Source organism: Amborella trichopoda, chromosome 10 (assembly GCF_054954075.1).
Source record: "Amborella trichopoda isolate Santa Cruz 75 chromosome 10, AtrichopodaSantaCruz75HAP2 v2.0, whole genome shotgun sequence".
Classification (NCBI taxonomy): domain Eukaryota; kingdom Viridiplantae; phylum Streptophyta; class Magnoliopsida; order Amborellales; family Amborellaceae; genus Amborella; species Amborella trichopoda.
The window spans coordinates 8038718-8063060 of NC_142345.1; the positions used below are offsets into that span (position 1 = coordinate 8038718).

Consider the following 24343-nt stretch of genomic DNA (forward strand, 5'->3'; position numbering starts at 1 on the left):
TCTAACTGTGCAAGTCTCTGGCAGTCAAAAAAGTGTTAAAAAAATTAAAATTAAAAATAAAAATCTACTAAAATATGAAAAACATATAAAGAATGATTAAAACAAAACACATTCAAATGAAGTTGAAAATTAATGAAAAAAATAGATTTAAACCCATTTTATATTTTCCAAAAGGCTATTTTTAAAATTTTCTAAAAAAAATTGGAAAATATAAAAGTGAGTATTAATGACCAACATAATTTTTATTCTTTACCATAATGTAAAGAATATATAAAAATGCATTACAAATCAAATTCTTTATTTTTGAAAATTTATATATATTTTTTTGATTTTTTTTTTTTAAATATCGATTGATCACCCTAACTACCCAAAACCGATCTAACCGGGTGGTTAGCACCCAGATCACGCGATTTTGCAAACAATGTTTCCTGTTATACTGTTTGCCGAGGTTGCTCGTTGAAATCGTGCTTGCCAATTGACATCAAAGAAAAAGGAAGCCAAAGAAAAGCATTTCCAGTTTTTAAAATACCATGATTTTCTCCCATGACATTTCGCTATGAAATTTTGAGACTTTTCTTGATGCGTGTAATAAAATAGCTTCACAAAATATTAGAAAGTTGTGGAAAAAATACTTTTCATCCTTTTTGTGTTTCTATATGTTGTTTGTGTATGGAAAAGGAAAGGTTTGTGCCTCTTAATTTTGCCAGTTTGTCCTATTTGATTCTCTCAACATTTTCCAAACAAAACGCAGAAGTGTGAATTTGTTTGTGAGAAATTACATCACTGAAATTTTTTCCCAAAATAATATAATGCCTTTGCATTTAATCATGGTGCATGATAGTGGACGTCACAGAATTGACCCAACTCTATATCGCCACCCTTATGGGTTTTGGGTCATTGGATACGCTTGGGTTTTTCTCAATATCAGGTTTTATTGATTCTAGTATAGATAAAAGCTCGTTGAGCACAATGTTGAACCTAATATATAAAGGGTCTGGTTTGTATAGAGCCTAGGCTCTAAACAATCAAATTAGAGCCTATTTTTAAATAGTATCGAAAAATGTGGTTTCAACACTGGAAATCTTTGTGATAGCCTTAAAATATATTTTTATTTTTATTTATAAAGTTTAAAGCTTAAAAAATAGTGCAGATCGACAGATCTATGAAAACTTCAAAATATTGCAAATTGATGGTTAAAAGCATTACAAAATACATTATTTTCAAAACTTAAAATCATTTTTTTTTCTCATGTTCATACATCTTGATGTCGAGATGATTAGTTTGAGGATTTTTTGGCATCAAAACAATCTCACGTAGTGAAATTTTTTAGGGAGGCTCGAATGTGATTGTTTAGAGCCTCGCCTCTATATAAACTTTTCCCATATATAAAAAAGAAGCTTTCTTCTATCCTCCTCATACCATCCAACTATCCATTTTTTTATCAAGAGAGCCACTCACCATTTGATCATAGATCCAATGTCTCAAAGTATTTTATTTTTAGTTTTTGTAATACAAATTTTTTGAATATGAAATTTGGTACGTTCTATCTTCTCATTGGGGCACACCTATAAAAATTATTAACAATAATTTTTGAATAAAAAATAATAACCAAAATACCCCTTGAAACTTTCATGGGTATTTTGGTCACTTTATTTTATTAAAAATATGTTTTTTATATTTTTTGTTAGTGTGAGATTAATAGAAGAATGGACGTCCAAAACTTGGTGTCATAATAATTTATAGAAAAAAATTAAAAAAGAAAATAGTGTAAAGATGTAACATTGTGATTGGGGCAATCTTAACCCTCCATCCAAAAATGGACGGTTAGATCAAAAGGAGGATAGAACTTCTTTGTTGTAGGAGAACATAAAAAGCTTTCCCTATGTAAAAAAGGAAAAAGTTTATATAAGGTTGCATCTTTAAAATATAGAAATATGGATGCACCTCCAAAATTCATCAGAGACAGACTTTGTCGAGATGATCAACTAGAGGCTTTTTCAACAGATTATCTAAACTGTCCATTTTCAAGATTTTTATATGTTTGTAGATCTACTTGATTTTAACTATTTTTGGAGTTTATAATTTTATAATTAGATGTAAAAATAGATTTTTAAATAATCCTAATAATTTCTTACACCAAAATTACATGTTATGATAAAATTTGAAAGTACATCTTAATTGGATTGTTTAAAGTTGCACGATGAAGATGAAAACTAGGTTTTGAATGTTTGCTGCTCACGGTTTAACCATTGATTCTATAAATTGATGACTTCATATTAATACAAAGCTAATAAAAAATACTTTTTTGGAAATAAGTTATTAATAATGTAAAAAATAAATTAGACAGTTCGGATCATATTTTTTGATATTTTTATTGGTCGAATAATGATTCTTTTTCTCGCTTCCACCCTCCCTCTCTACATACACGATTAGTATTACGTCATATCTAGGGCTTTTTTATAAATAATTTTTTTTTTTTTTTACTCTTTCTCTTCAAACTTTTGTTATTTGAAGCATTGAAGAAGAAGATACTAGAAAATTGCTAATTATTTTTTAAAACATTTAAAACCCCTTTTTTGACAAATAATAATAAAAAAATAAACCAGAAAGAAGGGTGAGCAGACGTTTTGGTGTTTCTCTCTCATGAATTCAATTTTATCGCTCATTGTTTAGACTTTCGATCTATTGGGCCTATCCCCCCCAATCCAGGCCCGGACCAATTATTATTATTATTTTAAAAAATTCTCTTCAACCTTTCTTATTTGAAGTAAAGGGAAAAATTTCCAATTAATTTTTAGAAAATTCTCGTAGAGCCTTTAAATGATTTTGCAACACCTAGGTACAACTGAAAGACTCAAAGTTTATGGGAGAAAAACAACTGATAAAAAAAACCAATTCTATAAACAAAAGAGAGGAGAGAGAAAGAAATACAATTCTCTCTGAACCCAAAAAACAAAACAGTTTAGGGAGAATTAACCAACACATGCACTTCGAAAGGGAGAATTACCTTTGCGTGAGAGAGAGAGAGCATGATACTATTGAAGACGAACCATTGTTTGCATCATAGAGACATGAGAATCACAGTCAATACAGAGTCAAGTCTGAAGAAGAAAAGAAATAGAAAGGAAAACTCCAGCATACAACAGATTACAAGCAAGAAGGTGAAGAATCAAGCAGCCTTCTTTGTTGGGGACTTTGGTGATTTGGGCTCTTGGGTTTCAGGCTTGTGAGACCTCTTCGGAATCAGGACAGGGTTTATATTTGGGAGAACCCCACCATGAGGAATGGTGAACCGAGCCAAGGGCTTGCCAAGCTCATCATCATTCCTAACAGCCAACAACACATGCCTTGGAATTATGCATCTTTTCTTCTTGTTCCTCGCAGCCTTACTAGCAAGCTCTAGAACTTGGTGAATTCAAAAGAGAAGCATGAAAACAACTTCAAAACTAATACAAATAATCAATGAAAGAAAGCGAGAGCGAGATCAAAAAAACAAAGTAAAAACCCATCTCCCAAATCAACTCCAGAAAGAGGGGAGAGAGAGATGGATCAAAAAAAAAAAAAATCCCAATCGACTCAAGAAAACCAGAGAGATCAATATAAACAATCCCATCTTCCCAACTAATGCAAACAAACAAAAGCAATTTCATTGATACCACTATATAATGAGTTAAAAGAGCATCCAAATTGAGTTATAAGCAAGAAACACACCGGTATGTGAGGTAATCTGATTTTTTTTTTTCTCAAAAACACACCGGGTATGTGAGATCATCAGCTTTTAACAGTTTTGCTAGTCCAAAATCACCTGGACAGTTATTGCATTTGCATTGATAGTTATTTCCTGCATGATAGATATATTTGAAGATACCCAGTATTTTCTCCATAACAAAGAAATTAAATGGTAGAATTCAAGAGCTTTTCCATCGCTATTCATTTAGAAAGTCTATTTTTTGCTTAGAAACTTGTGCTTTCCTAGAGGGATTAGATTCTTCAAGTTGAACTGTGGAAGTTACACAGAATCCCTAGCCACAATTTCACCAAATGAAACGTTTGTGACCAACCAAACCAAAGATGGGTATGGTCCAGTCAAATGAACTACCAGCATCTTGCATGAAAACCATGGATGGAAAATGCCTTCACTAATTGTGGCTTTATAGATTTTTCATGCGGTGAAAAAATATTAATACAATAAGAGAAAAAGAGAGAGAGAGAGAGAGAGAGAGAGAGAGAGAGAGAGAGAGGTGGAAATAAAATTCCATGTTAAGAGTAAATTGTGCTCGTGTAAAGTCCTGTGCAGAGGAAGGAAAGTGAAATAGCATTTTATTAGGCCTTTATTCCAATCTTGGATGAGGATTAATTTCACATGGGTTGTGCAAGAGACAAGTAGTGGAATTTCATGTTACAAGAAATAACACAACAATGGAAAACCAAATTCACCTTCAAATTGATCTCTGATCTGTTCTGCTATAGAAGATACAAAATGGCAAAAAAAATCATGCAACTGAATCTGTTATGATGACCTTCATCCTGAAAAGGATGAAGACAAATAGCAGCAAATACATTATGGTTGTCTCAATCATTTTCATCAAGATTTATCAAAATCCATCACAACTCATGAAGACCCAGATGATCAATCAAAGAAGCCAGTTGCTAGAACTCAAAGCACAGGCAGAAAAAGCTGCATGGTGAGAAGAAAAGATGAGAAAATAGTTACATAATGCAGCAGAAGTAAGAACCAATTAGAAAGAGAGAGCAGAATTAACCTCTTACCTCTCAACCCCATGATTAATGCAAAGTGCTTCTTGTTGGTTTGTATACTATCTCTGTCTACTCTCTCTCTCTCTCTAGAGGATAGAAGAAGCCTATAACTTGGCTTTAGATTAATGTAAAAGACAGAAAGAATCATGAGGACAAAGTAGAGAGAGTGGGTATGATATTCATTCATAAACCTATCTAAGTCCCTAAAAAAGATACATGTATGGCTTCCATTATTTTAAGAAACTCTAAGAATTCAGCCATGCTAAAAGCAAAAGAATCCACACAAAAATCAAATTGGTAGAAAAAGGAGAAAATGTGAACCTGAACATGCCCTCCTCTTGCAGAATGTCCCCAACCTGGACAATTATACAAATAAAGAAAAAATAAGAATTATACCAAAAATAGTCATTGAAGTGATTTCAAAAGAATGGGAAGATTAAATAATTACATGAATAGAGAAAAGTAAGAATTATACCAGAATAGTCACACCAAAAGCAATCATCCCTCTATCTCCTGGTCAAGACATGATAGCGAGCTCCCGGCAGCTGCACAAATATCAATTAGTATTTTTTTTTTTTTTTGGGTAATCCAATGGGGATGACGAGCCCCTACCCGTTTTTTGAAATCGTTAATAGTTTTTTAAAGTGTTAGGTGAGAATAGAAGCCTAGACCTTAGTTAGGGCACAAGTAGTGCTATCACCACGACCCCAGCCCCATTCTCAATTGGTAATTACCATAACTAAAATGCATAATAAATATATAAACATGACCAGTAGTACTTAAAGACATGGAATATTTATTTACCTTCAGGGTAGCCAGTCCTGAACACACATCAAAGCCTCCACAGTAGCCGGATGCAAGGAACTACGATACTGATCCAGTACTCGGCCACCTGTACTAAAGGCTGACTCTTAAGGGTCGGTGGACAGCGGAATTGCCAGAATATCTCGAGCCAATTTAGACAAAATATGATACTTCGATGCACTAAGTTTCCAACAACACAAGATGTCAAAGGCCCCATCTTCATCTTGAGGAACCAAATCATCCTCTAAATAATAATCCAAATCTTATTTTTGGGGATGAGCAACTGAAGTTCGGTTGAGGAATTGGTTGAAGTTTAAATGGAGCCTCTTTGTACCTCTATCAACCAAAGAGCTTGAACTCCCAATACTACTTGCTTCGTTTTCTATATTAGAAGTTGTTGATTGTGCGAAACCCAAATACTTCTCAGATCAATAATAGAGGTTATCAAGAACAATCTTGAGTTTCACCTCACTTTCATCACTACCACCATATCTTGTCAAAAAGCAATATTATATAAACTTTAACTTAACCTAGGATCCAAAATTGTTGCTATTGCCATTGTTAAGTTGCATTCAGACCCCCTCCCCCCGCCCACTCACCCCCCCCCCCCCCCCCCAATGACAAATATTTCTTGCATCACGGAAGCTATCGATGCTATGGTTTCATCTTATTAGTTTCTTCCATCAACATATCTTGAATGCCCCAAACCTCTGAAAAGTAAATATGTGCTGCAGGATAATTGCTCCCAAAAAATAAATTAGTAACTTCCTTAAAAACTTTCAAAAACTTACAAATTACTTCAGTTTTATTCCAATCATCTACAGATGGAGCTCTATCATAATGATGACTATTTGCATATCGACCAAATACCTTCTTTATAGGTCAATGCACTTTGAAGCATGTCAAATGTGGGAACATCCAAGACTAAACCCTTTTTACTTGGCACTCTTAATTGCTGTGCAATTTCATTAAATACTTGCATCCGAGATGGTGATGGCTTAACATATTTAACAAGCTCACGCACTCTTTCAATAGCACTATGTACTACTTTCAACCCTGCTTGCACTATAGTATTCAAAATGTGTGCACAACATCTCATGTGAAAGTGATTCCCTCCAAGTAAAAGCTTTTCAGACAAATTCTCTTCTAATTTTTCCACAACAACATCATTAGTAGTGCAATTATCCAAAGTAATAGCAAACAATTTATCCTTCAAATTCCAATAAAAAATACATCCTTCAATTGCATCAAAGATAACTAAACCTGAGTGCTGATATGGCACCAACTTGAAATTTATGATCTTTTTTCTTAAAATCCAATCACTACCTATATAGTACGTCGTGAGACACATATATCCAAGAGCTTGATTGGATGTCCAAGGTCAGTGGTAAGACTCACTCGACCATTTGATCTCTCTAAAACATCAAAAATCACTTTTTTTTCCTCTTGATATATAGATATGCAATCATTTTTTTATTGTAGTTCGTCCTACCATATTAAACATGGGTTGAACGGTCTTAATAAATTCTCTAAAAGCAGGGTGATCAACCACACGAAATGGGTACTCTTGAATAATAATCATATTTGCAAATGCTTTACGACTAATTTCTTGGTCAAACTTAAATGTTTCAAGGTCCCCAGCTAATGACTGTTGCAAATCCTGATGTGGATGCTTAAGACAACCTCTAATATGACAAATAAGGTGGTTTGTCCCATCACTACTATTTGCCACAAAGACATGATTACAATGCTTACACATGGCTTTACTGGAACCATCTTTAGTTTCGAAGGTAAAATCATTCCAAACTTTAGATCTTAACTTCCTTCGTGTTGGACCTGTTGGAGCCACTTGGCTTTCTAGAGTGTTCTCAGTCTCACTAAATTCAGACATCTTTGTTAACAATTAACCTGCAAACCGACATAATAATGCTAACTCTTAACAATCTTTATTTAAACTAAGCCGCAACCAAAATCTTAGTTTCTCATCATCATCAAAAATTGGAACACATGAACTGATCTAGAGAAAAAAAATAGGAAAGCAAAAGAAAAGAGGTTAAACAAATAAGTAAAGAATCTAAAAGACCATTGAAAACTCTAATTAAGTTGCCCTTTATCAAGAACGATAAGAGGCACTCATGTAAACAATAAGACCGAACTTTTCTATAGCGAACAAATATGTGACATAACTCAAATCAGGAAAATTAACACAACTATTACTCCCAAATTCAGTAAATCCATAAACTAATATAGGATGAAAAATAAATTCAAACAATAACATGTCTATATACATCAAATACTTATAGAGACAAGCATAAAGAATACCAAATTTTGAGAGAAGCAAAAAGACCTCACAAATCATATCACCCTAAATATGATTCAAAACAAGGAGAAATCATAAAGTCAAAATCTGTGGTTTATTTATTTGTGCTTCAAGAGTACACAGGTTGCTAACATTTCATTTTCATAAAGTCAAAATCTGTGGTTTATTCCTTAGGAATCCACATCCAGCCAGAATTTGAAGGCCCCACAATAAAGTTGAATTGCTACAGGACAGCCAGTTGAGAAAGTTGAATTGCTGGGTTTTAGTGTCATGGTTGTCTATGATAAGTGTTTAAAAAGTGGTTAGCCGCTCTAACTCAATAATAAACATATAAGAAGGAAAACTTCACAAACCAAACAAAAAAGAATGCCTCAAACATCATGAAATCAAAGTAGTTCTGATGTGACTAGACCTCTCAATGCCAAACCCAAATGCCAGACACAGACTAGCTCCATTTCACCACAACAAAGAATCATACTTCCTGTTGCTAGCCCTATATCATAACCCAAATAGCTGTGCATCCATACATAAACTATGTACAACTTCCAAGGCATCTATGTGCATATAGATAGTGGCCAGAGGTTACTGACTCTGGCTTCTAATATCTAAGTCTCAGAGTGAATTAACCATTTTGAATTGAGAAGACAAGTTAAAGAACGACCTCAAAACTCAAGTGAAAAACATAGTAGCTCAGCCTCAAAACAAAAGCCACAAAACGCATAGGTCATTCATAAGTCTCCAAACTAGTTACTGAATCAAAAATTCAAAATCTAAGCAAGAAGGAAAGATACCTCAAATCACAAGATGCAAAAATCACAAACCATTTTAAATCTCTAAGCTGGTTATTCAATCAAATCAATTAATTGTGTGGGTGTAACATGTTTCTATTCAACATTATATTTCCATTTTGATCTAAAGCAGGTAAAACTACCAGTGAATAGTTTCCATTATCTCTGATTTGAATTTTTTAGGTGTTCATATTGAAGGCAAGTCAATTCTTTTTATTTATTTTTTGTATTACCTCTGTTTGTATATTTTTTTAAGTGTTCTTCCCATTTTGTGAAGATTTTTTTTTAAGTGTTCTTCCCATTTTGCGAAGATTGAGAAACACATTAATCTTTAAAGGTAAGATAAACCTTGCTTCTCCCAAGGTACATAATTATTTTTTAAAAATTTACTAAGCACTTGCTTTGAATTAATTTGTACATGGTCTTATTTTGTGGTGCGGTTGTTTTATTTGAAGTACAAAATAATAAACAAAAATTACAAGCAATGAAAATAATTACAAATTTTTACTCTACTTCACAACTTTATTGAGTTTTCCACATAAATATTATTTTTTTATGTTTGCAATGATAAAAAAATATATCTTTTATGTTTTTTTATCTAAAAAAATTGTCTATCGGAAGTTCTTCAAAAGTCGACACAATTCCTCCAAGCTCTGTCTATTGGAAGTTCTTCAAGGAAAATCTTCATCTTGGTTTATTTCATTAAGGTGATAAAAGGAAGCGAGCTCTTTCAATGGTGAAAAGAAGTTTCCCTAATACAATATATGTTGCTAGATTTTCCATCAATCATCACTAACAAAAATTGTAGAGTTAATTTTTTATCCAATTATTCATTTTTAGACTGATTTGGAAAGACAACATAACAATAAGACTCCTATATTCTTCCATAGTTGCTTTGGTTTGTTGAGCAATCCATATCATGAGTCTCATGTAAGAAATATATTCTTCAATAAGTACCTGCAATTTCTCTGTGTTGTTGATAGACATATGAGATCTCTATGTCCTGTAACTTGAACTCTAGCATGATTTCCTTTTCTATTTAATAAAGCCATGTCAGGCCTATGCATTGGCAAAACACTATGGCTATTTGACACTGTTATTTCTGATGTTAGGGTCCAGCTTCAATTTCTTTGAATCTAGGAGCTAAAGACCGTTTGATATTCATAGATATACTCTATATGTATTTACTTCTTGATACAAAATTTTCAAGTGTTTTGGTCTTTCCAATTGTTGAAGACAATTTACAAAGGAAAGCAGATCATTCTATTCAGACTTGAAATTCATGCAGTGCTGCAAATATAACCCTGCAGATAAGTTCTCATGAAAGATCTGAATTGCTTTTATATTTCAAGGCTTACCAAATAAGCCTTTATAATCTACATAAACAAAGCTTAAGATCAATTTATCCTTGCTGAATTCAACTCTCTTGAGCTAATGTTCACTTACCAAAAAAACAATTACTAAACAGCTTGATAGTCCAAGCAAATTACACAGCTTCTTTGTTATGCTCCAACCTTTCTATCACTAAGAAACCATCACTAGACATGTATACAAAAATTTTGACTGGTTTTTAGTACCAGACCCATCTTGTACTCCCAAAAGTTGAACCTCGGAAAACATCCTAAGCATACATCAGAATAAGAGAATTGCAGTAATATAAAAAAATCTATTTGAAACAATTATACTACAAAACTTCTGTTACAGAGAGAAAGGAAGCAGTTGTTTTGGTAACAATATGTCACATTGAAATTTTGAGTATGGGAATCATAACTAAAGAATCCCATGGATTTTATCATGGATAGATTCTAAAACATTCTTCTAAATATTGGAAAAGGAATCACCTTGCATTTTCCTCTTTAAAGTGCAGAAATGTGATGTCCATTGCATGCACAAGAAAGAGCACTGGTTCTCACATCTGTGCAGCATGCATAACTCCTCCATTTCTCTCCTCATCATCTATACTATTTTTGTCATTTGATTCAACCAAAACTTCATTTTCTCGCTCTTGGGCATGGCTTTCAATAGCATGTACCTGATCGGTAAACATAACATTCCTTTTGTAATTCCACACAAGCATTGAGATATAATCCTGTGGAGAAATAAGCCCAAGCTCCGTAAAAGATTTCCTCTGCTCCTCTAAGGCCTTTGGGTCCTCCAATTTTATATACTCAAGCAAAACTTGCTCATGTTCTGGCCTCCATCCTTTTGGGAATGGATTATAGTCAGGGTCAGGCACAAGGGACATTCTTGTGTAATGAAGCCCATCAATTGAATCCACAAGACCCATCCTCAAAAGATTGTGATACTCAGGTGATTGTCCCTTCCTCTCCTTCAAGGGACGGCTGAGATTCCTTGATGCTATCTTATAGACCTTGGCTCGAGATCTAAGCTTGTACTTCGCGGCATAAAGCTTAGCAAGAGACCCTCTGATGATATAAGAGCAAAAGTTTACAATTTTTTTGCGATTATCTGCATATCTATACCATTCCACCATAGTGGAAAGAAACTTGTTCATTTGTGCATTAGTGTGAGCTTGGGTAGCATGAAACATCCGAAAACAAGGTTGTGGGTCTGGGTCCCTATCTCCCTTGAGAAACTCTAGCTTCCTAAATTGCCTAATGCATTGCTTCAAGCTGGCTGTAACAGATAAAAGTGTACCGACCCCCTTCTCACTGATAATCTTCCCCCCAGTTGCCGTGTAACGAAGAGTAGGATAGACAACCCTTCGACATATGACATGGTCCAAAAACAGAATTCCTTTAGTAATATGCTCTATTGGCAAGCTCTCATTATCAAGCTTGATAAGATACTTTTGTTCACAGAACTCTATCAATTGCTTCCTTATTGTGGAGGCATCAGCCCTTGGGCCTCTCACTCCAATCAAAATATGACCACCATAGCGAATATAATCCATTTTTCTAGTTTTATCAGGCCCACTGGTTGGAACAAATTCAGGCCAAGAAGTGTTCCCTTTATCTTCCTCCCCATTGGGTTCATTCCAAATAACATCAGTTTTAGAGGGGCGATAGAATTCATTGACTCTATCCTCCATCCAGTGGTCCAATTCATTAAGACAAATGTTTGCTAAAAGTGGACTTAGAATTCCACAGTGACCCCAAGAGGGGACCTTCTCAGCTTCCTCTGGTGCAAAACCAAAGAATGCTTGCAACCAATATGGATCAGGTTTTGGCTCATCATCTGGCAATACCTTCTTCTTCTGATATTTCCTCTTTTTCTTTTTCTTCTTCAATTCTTCTTCATTTTCAGGCCGACCAGTTATAACGGGAGTCACAAGTGCAGATTTTATCAAATCAATCACCTTTTTATCTCGAACATCTCTTAACAAAGCATTAATCACCATACCCACTTTGACCCCATCTAAAAATGTGCTTAAATCTGCTTTGATATACCATAAATAACCAGCAAAGCTCCTTCGAATTACACGGAGAGCAGTATGGGCATTCCTACCAGGCCTAAAGGTAAAAGACTTTTGAGAGAATCGGGCTTCATATATCGGTTCAAGGATCATGAAGAGGACTTCTTGAATAATTCGGTCTTGAAATGGAGGTGGTTGAGAAGAGGTCATCAAGATTTTCAGCTTACGTTTAGAGAGAGACTGGATATCAACCTTATCTTTTGGAGAACGAATGAAGAATTCAAGCCTTGCTCCCCATCTAAACCTTGAATCAAGCACTGCATCTCTTAGTACAGAAAGTCTTTCAATGGCTGACTTATCGATCATGTTTTTGGGTAGATATGAACCAGTTTCATCTGCACAAACCTTCTGGTAAGCAAGAACCCATAGTTCCATTCTACCTAGATAAGAAGTCAGACTAGTTACAGTCTTGTTGGGTTCTTTAAAACTCTCAATCCAGAGTCTTGAGCAAATGCTAACTCCATCTTCTTTGCCAAATGAGTGAGAAAGCTCACCCCTATATTGAGAATGACTCTGAGTTGAGAAAAGAGAGAGGGAGCCACCATAGAGAGAGCTTTCTAAAATTGGGTCGTTGGATTTTGAGAAATGTGAAAGTGGGCTCATAAAAAATCGCCATTGATGACCAGAATCAAGCTTAACAAGGATTCTTTTGCAGAAAAGCCGCCGTAAAATGAGTGAATGGCGATGCATTTGCAGAATGGGGGGTTTACCTGTTCAAAACACATTCGAATCATCCAAATGAGGTTTAATAAAAAGAGAGAAAATCACAAATAGAGCAAAATGGAAGTCTCAAAAGTACACAAAGAAGCCCCTATAGTCTAAAAAGAGCTCAAAAAGGGCTGCAATCAACTAGAAAGGAGTGTTCTAGCTCAAAGTGGAGGTTACAATTTGATGAGAACAGGGCACCTACCCAAAAAATCCTAAATACATATAATTGCGATTATCAAATATGTTTCACATTAAAACAAACTTGATTAAACTTTTAATAATTAACTAGTAATATTTCTATCAACAAGTACTTAGGAAGGGTCTCATCATCGAATATTAATCATCGCTCATCTTTATTTAACATTTTACCATACAAAAACATCATCCAAAACACAGAAACACACATCTTTAAATTAAAATTTTACAATACAAAAAATCTCATCCAAAACACAGTAACACACTGATTTACTAAATTCAAATCCTACACAGTTGGAACTTTAAGCAAGATGATTGCCTAACATAGCACATAAAACAAACTAAAGGTAAAGTAAACTGAGAACAAACGTGTTCCACTGCATTAAAGTCAGAGGGTTGAAGAAGGCTCCCTCAGCCGCCGATCTGCGCCTATAAATTTAGGGTCAAAGAAGGCTTCTTCATAATAAAGCTGCTTCTCTGCGCCTATAAATTTAGGGTATAGGACTTAGAGAGAGAAAGAGAGAGAGACAGACTGATATTCAACTCGTGAGGAGATAGATATTGGTTTTATGTTCCTAAATTCATTTTCATATTTATTCAGTAGAGAGAGAGATTTTAGGAAAGAGGGAGAGAGAAATATGGGGGAGAGATTTTAGGAAAGAGGGAGAGAGAAATATGGTGGAGAGATTTTAGGAAAGAGGGAGAGAGAGAAATCATGATAGAGAGGGAGAGAGTGGGAGAGAGGAGAGAGATTGAGGGAGAGAGTGGGAGAGATTTTTGGGCTCATTTGGGTACCTGAAGAAGCCTGTCCTGGGGATAGGCTTATACTGGAATTGGCTTCTCCTGGAATTGGTCTGCCCTTGGGATAGGGTTGTCTGATGTTTGGATAGCACCTGATAAGAAACATGGACAATCTTGTCCACTGTTAGGATTGCCCGAAAGATGTCAATCCATGGAAATTGGAAATTCAGTTGCAATTTTTGTATTATTACTCTACATTTAGTTTTAGAGAAGTTTCATTCAAATCTGTTGAAAAAAGGGTTCTCTCTCTGAAATACCTTTTAAAGATAGATACTTATTAATATGTAATATTTTTAGAAAAAAAAAACTTAATTGAAGATTAAGGGTCCTTTGGGGTGATTGTTGGGACTTAGTTGATAAGGGTCCTTTGGGGTGATTGATAAGGATACTTTGGGACGATTCAGTTCTAAGTTGGATTTTGAATTATATTTCTCTTTTCCATTGTTGCTTTGGATTTGAATGAAACGTCTGTCTCACATAGGTCTTGGATTTGAATGATCTCTCTCTCTCATCCTTGCGCAATAAACTTCTGCAAGCAAGTAAACCAAATCTTATTTTCATGACATCAAACATAGGTAGCAAACATGAACCATATATATCAAGCCAAGAAAAAAGAAAAGGAAGCACATTGATAACCTACAATACAGAACGTAACTGCCCAGTAAAAACCAAGTCATCACTGTGCTGCACAAAATAGCAAATTGAGCTATAATATCTCCAACTGACATATTTTAGAAAAACTGGAAATCAAGCAGTTTGATAAATACAAGATGTAAACAGGGAATGGAGACCATAACTGGAAGGGCGAAGAAAAAGTCACCAAATTAATTAGTAAATACTTGAAGAGCAACTAAACGAGTATGGCTCGTGCCAAAGGATTAAATTTCATGCAAAACCAATAAAAACCAGTGAAACATCAATGACCCAATTTCAGAAAACAAAATCTCAGTCTCAAGTGAAACACATTGTGTAACCCACAAAAACCAATGAAGTATAGATGACCTAATTTTAGCAAAGAAAGCTGCAAGCAGATAAAAAAGAGTAAATAAAGCAGTATTATGGTCTTCAAAAAAAACAAATGTAAAGTAAGGCCCGTGAAAATGAGTTAAATGTCCATGACCCAATTTCAGAAAAGTAAGACGAAGAGTGAGGCAAACAAACACATAAAATTGGTAAACCAGCTCTATTCATGTTTCCCATCAAATTTACTTTGCAGGTTTGCACTCAAATGAGTGAAAACAGATCTCCTTAACACATTTCTCTCTATTACAAACATCTCTGGTCCAAATAAACTACCAATTCAGAGTGCTCACAACAAATGATGAAAGCAGGGTGTAGGATCATGCAACAAAAACAGAATCTCAATTAGTTATATTGGGAGCCCTAGTAAGTCTGAGCACCGTTAAGAGGCGGCTGCATTCATGAGTTATATTGCAGCGTTCAAGTTCTGTTTGAAGTTGTTACCTCTGCTTGGACCTTTGTAGACACTTGCAGAGCGTAGTGAGGTTAGGGCTTCGTTGCAGAAAAAGATTTCTTCGCAGAGGTTAGGGCTATGGTGCAGAGAGAAACTTTCGTTGCAGAGTTTAGGGCTTCGTTGCAGAGAGAGACCCGCGGAGAAAGAGATTTCTTCGCAGAGGTTAGTGCAATGGCGCAGAGAGAAACTCGCAGATAGAGAAACTTCAAATTCTGTCGGCCAAAATTACATTTTGCTAAGTATTTCGGGCCCGTATGGATACCTGGAAGAAGGAAATCGTGCAGGCAATTTAGGGACCGAAAAATATTTACAGCAGTAATTGTTTTGCTCGTTTCAAGCAAGTTGGACCAAAATTTTCCGATCGAAAGTTATTTTAACCGGATCTGTTTTCATCAAATTTTGGGACAGAAAAATATTTTTCTTATTCCAAGTAAAAAATAAATAGAAAAAATTTAGGAAAAATATATCCTTTTTTTTTTTTTTTTTTTGAAGTTTTGCATTTTATGCAACCCAAAAATTAAAAATATTACTTATAAGTAAAATGTCTCTTTTTTTTTCTATCTTACTACCCTAGATCCTTTTGACCATAAAGTTTTACCTTAACAAATACTAAAACGACACCCTATTCAAGCTCCATCTATCTCTAAAACTCTATCCGTCTCTCTTCGCTTCTCGATGAGTTTACCAACCAAAGGGTTTAGCTTGAGCTCGAACACGAGCACTTCTTCTTATGTTTGTGAGAGAGATAGAGTTTTAAAGAGAGAGATAGAGTTTGAGTTTTAGGTAAAGAGATGGGAGTTTTGATAGAGAGAGAAACAATGATGAGAGAGATGGAATTTGGGTTTTAGAGAGAAATAGAGTTGAGAGAGAGATATATAGAGTCATTTTATACATTATTGAGGTCAATAATATATGGTCAAAAAGCCTTAGGGGTTGGAAGATAGAAAAGATGAGTCATTTTGCTTACAAGTAATATTTTCAATTATTGGGTCTGAGATATAGAAGTTAAAAATAAGAGATAATAAGATATTTTCCTAAAAATTTATATAAAGCTGAGGCTCTAAACATCAAATTAGAGAGTACATCAAAAATTTCACTAGAAGAGTTGTTTTGACATCAAGATGCATGGATTTCACGTTTTGGAAATAGTGGATTTTGTATGGCATTTTTTTATCGTCAATTTTAAAGATTTTTAAGTTTTCATAGATCTATCTATCTACATAATTTTTGGAGCTTTAAACTTTATAAATAAGGATGAAAATATATTTTAAGGCTATGACAATGATTTTTAGTATTGAAACCACATTTATCGGTACTATTTGAAAGTAAGCTCTAATTTGATTGTTTAGAGCCTAGGTTCTATATAAACCGCACCCAAAATAAATAAATCTATATCATTGTCTTTACCCTTCGAAATTGATTTCTGGCTAGATTTCTCAGTTACCGAAAAAACCACTTCATAAAATACAATTAATATAATTTCACAAAACACCTTCACAAATTAGAGAGAGAAACTATATCAAATTTTATAATTTAGAGAGAGTACGTTAAAATTTTAGAGAGAGAAACTATTTCTAATTTAGATAAGGAAACTATCAAAATAGTTAGAGAGAGAATTGATCTCAAAATGTTTATAGATAAAAACTATTTCAAATTTTAAGTTTTAGAAAGAGAAGATATTTTAAAATTTTAGAGAGAAACTATATCAAATTTTAAGTTTTAATGAGAAAAACTATCTCAAATTTTAAGTTTTAAAGAGAAACTATCTCAAATTTTAAGTTTTGGAAAAGGTTTCTATACTTCCCCTATAGCATAGAAGATCTATGCTTCCCCTACCATCCAACTGTCCAAGTTTGATCAAGAGAGCCACTCACCGTTTGATCTTAAATCCGATGTCTCAAAATATTTTTTTTTTAGTTTTTTTTTTTATACAAATTGTATGAATATGAAATTTGTTACGTGCCATCTTCTCATTGGGGCGCACCTATAAAAAATATTAAAAATATTTTTTCGATAAAATATAATGACCAAAATACCCCTTGAAACTTTCAGAGGTATTTTGGTCATTTTATTTTATTGGAAATAGTTTTTAATATTTTTTGTTAGTGCAAATTTAATAGAGGATTGGATTCCAAAATTCGTGTCAAAATAGTTTATAGAAAAAAAATTAAAAATAAAATAGTGTAGAGACATGACATTGTGATTGGGGCAATCTTAGCCCTCCATTGAGAATAGACGGTTGGATAAAGGGAAGTATATAAGTTTTATGCTCTAGGGAAAGCCTCAAAAGCTTGCCCTTAAGTTTTATGGTGAGAAAGTGCATGAAAACTTTTTGATAGAGAAACTATCTCAAAAATTTTAGAGAGAGAACCTATCTCAAATTTTAACTCTTAGAGAGAAACTATTTCAAAATATAAGTTTTAGACAAAGATAGTGCATACAAAATTTTTCAGATATAAACTATCTCAAAATTTTTAGAGCAACAAACTATCTCAATTTTTTAGTATTAGAGAGAAAAACTATATCAAAAAAATTTTAATAAAGAGAAACTATCTCAAAATTTTTAAAGAAAGAGACTTTCTCAAATTTTAAGTTTTAGAGAAGAGGACCTAGAATTTTTTAGGGAGAGAAACTATTTCAAAAAATTTAGAGAGACAAACTATATCAAATTTTAAGTTTTGGAAAGAGAAACCATCTAAAAAATTTTTGAGAGAGAAACTATCTCAAATTTTAAATTTTAGAAAAAGAAAGTACCTGAAAATATTTAGATTGAGAAACTATCGCATATTTTTAGAGAGAAACTAAAAATTTTTAAAAGAGAAATTACATCAAATTTTAAGTCTTAGAAAGAAATTAGAGAAACTATCTCAAAACATTTAGAGACAAAATTATCTCAATGTTTAAGTTTTAGAGAGAAAGTATGAAAAAAATTTAGAGAGAAACTATCACAACTTCTTTTGAAAGACAAACTATATCAAATTTTAAGTTTTAGATTGATAAAGTTTCTTAAAATTTTAGAAAGGGAAATCATATCACTTTTGGGAGAGAGAAACTATATCAAATTTTAAGTTTTAGAAAGAGCAAGCATCTCAAATTTTTTAGAGAGAGAAAATATCTCCATTTTTTTAGAGAAAAAATATATGTCAAAAATTTTAAAGAGAGAAACTATCTCAAATTTTAAGTATTAGAGAGCAAGAGTATTTGAAAATATTTTTAGAGGCAGAAACTATCTCTAAATTGTAGAGAGAGAAACTAAATCAAATTTTAAATACTGTAGAGGGAAAGTATCTTAAAATTTTTAGAGAGAGAAACAATCTCAAAAATTTTCGAGAGAGAAACTATCTCATATTTTTAGAGAAAGAAATTATATCATATTTTAAGTGTTATAGAGAAAAGTATCTTAAAAGGTTAGAGAAGCAAACTATATCAAATTTTATAGAAGGAAAGTGCATAAAAATTTTAGAGAGAAACTATCTCAAAATTTTGAGAGAGAGAAAGTACTTACAAATTTTAGAGAGATAAACTATCTCAAAATTTGTACAGAGAAAAGCTATTTCAAATTTTAAGTGTTAAGGAAAGAAAGTATCTTAAAATTTTAGAGAGAAACTATATCAAATTTTAGAGAGAGAAACTACTTGAAATTTTTTTAAAAAAAATATCTCAAATATTTGGAGAGAGAAACTATCGAGAGAGAAACTTTCTCAAATTTAATAAAAAAAATGACATTATAATGAATGATAGAATAAAATTATTTAACATATAAAAATAAAATAAAAATGTTATGCATCCATGTAGTATTCAAACAACCGAAACCTATTTTATAAGAAATACTTTTCTCGAAATGCATTTTAAAAGAAATAGATGTTTTCTCATAATCTTTTTCCATGGATCCAAACGGCCCCTTCGGGTCCACGGGCATTGACTTATCCAATAAAAGGGTGGATTCCGCTATTCCAACTTTTTCGATGGAATTACCATGTCCACACTATGTTATCCAAACGACGGAGAAGAGCGGAAAACTTGGATAACCTTATTAGCCCAATCTAGGTTGCCAAATAGGAAGCAAAAGCTCCTAAGCCCAAAACCTCTCAAAAAACCAAGATCAATTCATAAGAACAAGTTCTCCTAGAACAAAAACCTATAGCTATACTTCAAGAAGGCAAGAGAAAACATCAAAATATATAAATCAACTCGTGGTCTTAATTCGGGCCCCAAATCTGGGTCTATCTAGTATGTGCATTGTTTCTCTCTTATTTATTTATTTATTTATTTCTTCCTTTGATTTTCTGTTTTATTTTATTTTTCCAGTTATTTCTTTATTATTAGGTTTAGTTAAATTTTAAAAGCAATGTTTCTAAGCCTATAATTTGAGTGACCCCACTTTCTCTATTGATCTCTAAAATTATCTCGTTTTGCATAGTATTTAGGTTGATCTCTCTTTGAGATCAACACAAATTCAAGTGTACAAAAAAAATTTATTAAGTTTTTTAATTTGTTCTTCTAATGGCAATAAAGACATCTAAAAATTTTGGAAAGAGAAAAGTCATTCTAAGGCCTAGATCTAAATGTCCCACTAAAATGGACGACCTATACTAATTGGGATGAAAAACACTTTCTAAAGTGTGTTTTGAATTTTTTTTCTTTGCTTCTATTGCTCATTAGAATGAAAAGAATGTATATTTAGAAAATTATGGTCAAACGAATAGCCGTAACATATTTTTTGAATATTGTTTCGTTATATTACTATATAACAGTTGCATGAAATCACTCCCCCTTATTATATATGTTAGAAACTATATTTCTGTATATTTGGGCCTTAGGCCCCCATATAAAACTATTTTAGAATATTGTAAAGAACTCTCTCTTTATTGATTGAGTAAATAAAGAATATACAAGACCCGTATAAATATACGACTAGTAACAATTAAAGATAAATAGTAACGATTATGGATAACTAATAACTAATCTTATCACAATCAAGAGATACCTAAGAGATATATACTCATATATATATATATATATATATATATATATATATATATATATATATATATCATTATGTATTTATAATGATGTATATCAATATAGATATACATACGCTAATACTCCCGCTCAAACTTAAGATGCTTTTCCACAAAGCACGAGTTGGATCTTTAAGTCTTCACGTGCATGGCGTGACCAATAGAAGCAATGGAAGCAGTAGTCTCTTGCTTGAAGAAGAAGCACAAAGGAATCAATGGTCTCTTACTTGTAGACACCAATAGAAGCAGTGGAAGCAGTGGTCTCTTGCTTGAAGAATAAGCATATAGGAAGCAGTGGTCTCTTGCTTGAAGAAGAAGCACAGAGGAAGCAGTGGTCTCTTGCTTGAAGAAGAACCAACAAAACTCGGTAAGGATCCGAGACAGATTAAGCAACTCGCAGTCTAGAACACATGCCAGAACAAAGACAAAGGCTGTTTTGTAGAGAGTCTATCAGAGAGTTGAAGAAGGACTCGGCAGAGGTTGTAGATCGACGGTTTTTAGAGGTCATTTTTAGAGGTGGATGAAGACTGTGGGCAGCAAACACCTTTGCAGCCACCTAAGAATTCATGCAGCTGCTTTGACGAAGATGCTCACAAACTGGTACAATAGTTTGTTAATAAAAAGCTTTTGCTAAGACGCACGCAAATAGTTTTTAACTGCATGGAGATTTGCTTGCAAAAAATAATTGATGGAGATTTGCAAGCAATGATGCAAACCACCTTGAAATGGGTAGCAGTGATGGTTTGATACCAACGAACCACTTTGTAGAAGACACTGCACAGTCAACTGTTGGACTGATAACACTTGTTGTGCGCGAAAGCGCGAAAGCTCTAAACCCGATGAGTTGATTTTTCTCAAATAAAGTAAGAGAAAAAAGAATCGACAAAACAAACAACAAGCAATAAAAATAAAACACGAAATAAATAATAGAAAAAGAACACCGAGATTTACGTGGTTCACCCCAAAAGGGCTACATTCATGGGCACGACAAACAAAAATCCACTATACCAATGAAAGCTACATCAAATATGAACAAACCTTGACAAAAACCCAAATCGAGCAAACACTTTAAAACATGCTCTCCCAAATGGCACCATACCGATCTCTCATCTCTATTCCATAAGTAGACCACTATCTAGGAAGATAACAACATTGATAGTAAACGAGACTTTATCTCACTAAAAGGGAAAACAATTCAAATTCTCTATAGGAACCGCTTCTCTACAAGAAATCAATCTCTCACTCTGTAGGAGGTATCATCAAGGTTTCTCTTCATAGGATGCTCTCTTCAAGCTCTCTTCTCTTTAAAAGGAAATTGCATCTTATGCACAAGAGGCTCTATCTCCCTCTCTCTTTAGAGAAACCACTATTCTCATATGGCGACCCAAATTGGGCATACAAAATTCTCTGCACTTTCATCTCATATATATAAGATTAAAAGTCCATATAAAATAAGAACCTTCCTATTGATTTTACATATATCTCAAAACCACAAGACCTGGACTCAGACCTGTTGGGTTATACATAGAAAACATAAAAAATAAGCTAAAAATTACTTAAAACTGTGTACCTAAAATTATCAAAAATATTAAAAATTACCAAAAACATATAACCAAAATTACATAAAAGTATGGTGGGGATTAAAATTTTTAAAGATTTAAAAAGTATATATATTAATATAAATAATTTATCAACTTATATATAAAATAATATGTAACATATTAGAATAGTCGGGTCTGATCCACCTATACCCGAACCCCACCCTATTTACTATTTGGGTCCAAGATTTGGACCCGAACTTGACCCACTTCCAAATATTGGATCCACACGCATACCCAAACCGGATCGAATTTCAAAGTGCTTTTGAATCTGAAAAGGATTGAAATGGATTTGGAATTTTTGAACCCTAAAAGGGTTTGATTTGAATTGGTTGAATTTTGAAGAGAATTAACAATGTTTTAGATAATTTTCGTATTATTGGAATATTTCTCTGGAATCTTCAAGTATTTTTTAGAAAACCTTTGGAAAATCATGCTGAAGAATACACGCAACTGCGCTTAGATCTCGGCTTTCTTGTCTTTCAGAAAGCTTCGAGCAACACCATAACATACTACTTTGGTAGCCCTACATTCGGTTAATTAAGACAAACATATAATTCAATAAATAAATTTAAGAAGCGTGAATACATAAATGTTTTTAATGAGTAATGATCCTATAAGACCCTCCCACACCCCATGTGTGTAGGATCTTAAAGGATCACCATTAAATTTGGCACAGATCTCTAGAAAAGTTATCACATGTCGGACTTTACTTTTCTAAAGATCTGTACCAAATTAATGGTGATCCTTTGGGGTCCTACACACATGGGTGTGGAAGGGTCTCATAGGATCATTACTCTTTAAAAAAATTTATGCATTCAAACTCTGGCTAGCCTAAGGGGCCACGCCCCAACATAACCCTCTATCTCTCTACATTGAGTGGCATTGTTGTGTGCGTGGAAGCAATAAACCCGATGGGTCAATATTTGGCAAATAAAGTACGAGAAATAAAATATGAAATACACACCACAAGAACACAAAGATTTTCGTGGTCCACCCAAGAGGGCTACATCCACGGGCACGGCAAACAGAAATCCACTATACCAATGAAAGTTACATTAAAGATTTTCGAATAAACCTCGATAAAAAGACAAGTCGAACAAACCCTTTTAAATCTCTCTTCCTTCATTTTCTTTACTTCTAGCAACCATTACTAACAATACCAGATAGAGACGCGAGAGCCACGAGAAACTTACTTTCCCTCTTAACTAAAAGGGGAACAACCCAAAATATTTATGGGAACCATTTATCTACAAGAAGCACACAAGCTTCTCAATATTCGAGAGTCTAAAAGAGGCATCATCACAATGTTTTTGTTCAAATGAAGCTTTCTTCTCTCTAAGAGGAAATTACCTCTTATGCACAGGAGGCTATATCTTCCTCTCTCTCTAGAGGAACCACCATTCCCATATTCATATGGTGACCCAAATAGGGCACACAAATTCTTTGCACTTTCATCTTATATATATAAGATTAGGAGTCCATACTAAATATGAAATTTCCTATTGATATTTTATATATTTCAAAAGACCAAGAGATATATCCATGAGTCCTAATCTTTTTTGGATTTCTAATTCCTTTAGAAAACTTATCAATATCAATCTTAATCCTATATAATATAGGAATATCTCAATCCGACATAAAATGAGAATATATCAATCAATCCCCCAAAATATAGGATTTCATTATGTTGGTGATTTTGGATAGCACTAAATTCAACAGGCACGCCTAGACTAGGTTAATCACTCTCTCTCTCTTTTGGATTCTAAAGAAGCTAGATTGAATTGTGATTATTTGGGCAGCAAAGGGGTCATCCCTTAGCTAATAGCTTTCTCCCTTCGCTCTTTGATTTTTATCTCTCATAGGCATAAGCTGAAGAGCTTAAATTTGTCTAAAGAATTGAGGCATTAGGTGAGTGGTTATATATCGAGATCCATGTGTATTGATTGGGTTTTGCCATAAGAAGGAGAAATCAAGAGATCGATTAAAGATCTCGAGCACCATCGAAAGAAGGAGACTCTGAAAGAAAGACCTATGTGATCTTTTATCGGGGAATACTTTTTTTTTTCTTCACCCCTTTCATCTGACAAAAGATAACTTACAAGTAGTCTTTATTACAATAAGATAAATTTCAAAATAAAATCAACATAACAGTAAAACTAAGATCTTAACAATTTGATGCCATTGAAACAACTATGCACTATGCTTGAGAATAAAAGATAATATTGCAAAAAACAAAATAAAGAGTGTCGGAGATTACCTCAACAGGGCTTATTACACCTTACACCTAATCAACATCATCCGATGGCGCGGGATCAATGATCAACCTTCAATCTCAATCGGGAAAGCAAGTTTAGGCTACCACACTAATAGAACATGAACCCCTTTGATCACAAATTCAAACCTTAGTAACCTAGTTTGAGAGAGATGCATTATCTTT

At 33.6% G+C, this 24343-nt stretch overlaps 1 protein-coding gene and 1 long non-coding RNA gene across 2 annotated transcripts; both read right to left on the reverse strand.

Moving 5' to 3' along the window:
• Window positions 1-3038: 3038 nt before the first annotated feature.
• Window positions 3039-3839, reverse strand: LOC148780037 (uncharacterized). The gene is made up of 2 exons (XR_016041876.1): window positions 3712-3839; window positions 3039-3405 (listed from the first exon to the last, which is right to left on the reverse strand). It is a non-coding gene; the product is annotated as an uncharacterized LOC148780037 (long non-coding RNA).
• A 583-nt stretch (window positions 3840-4422) lies between these two features.
• Window positions 4423-15371, reverse strand: LOC110008277 (nuclear intron maturase 2, mitochondrial). Its single transcript, XM_088848620.1, has 7 exons — window positions 15275-15371; window positions 14288-14336; window positions 13805-13902; window positions 10512-12816; window positions 5563-7470; window positions 5234-5303; window positions 4423-5114 (listed from the first exon to the last, which is right to left on the reverse strand). The coding sequence occupies exons 2-4, from the start codon at window positions 14320-14322 to the stop codon at window positions 10580-10582; spliced, it is 2370 nt and encodes a 789-aa protein (XP_088704746.1). The 5' UTR covers window positions 14323-14336; window positions 15275-15371; the 3' UTR covers window positions 4423-5114; window positions 5234-5303; window positions 5563-7470; window positions 10512-10579.
• Window positions 15372-24343: the final 8972 nt, after the last annotated feature.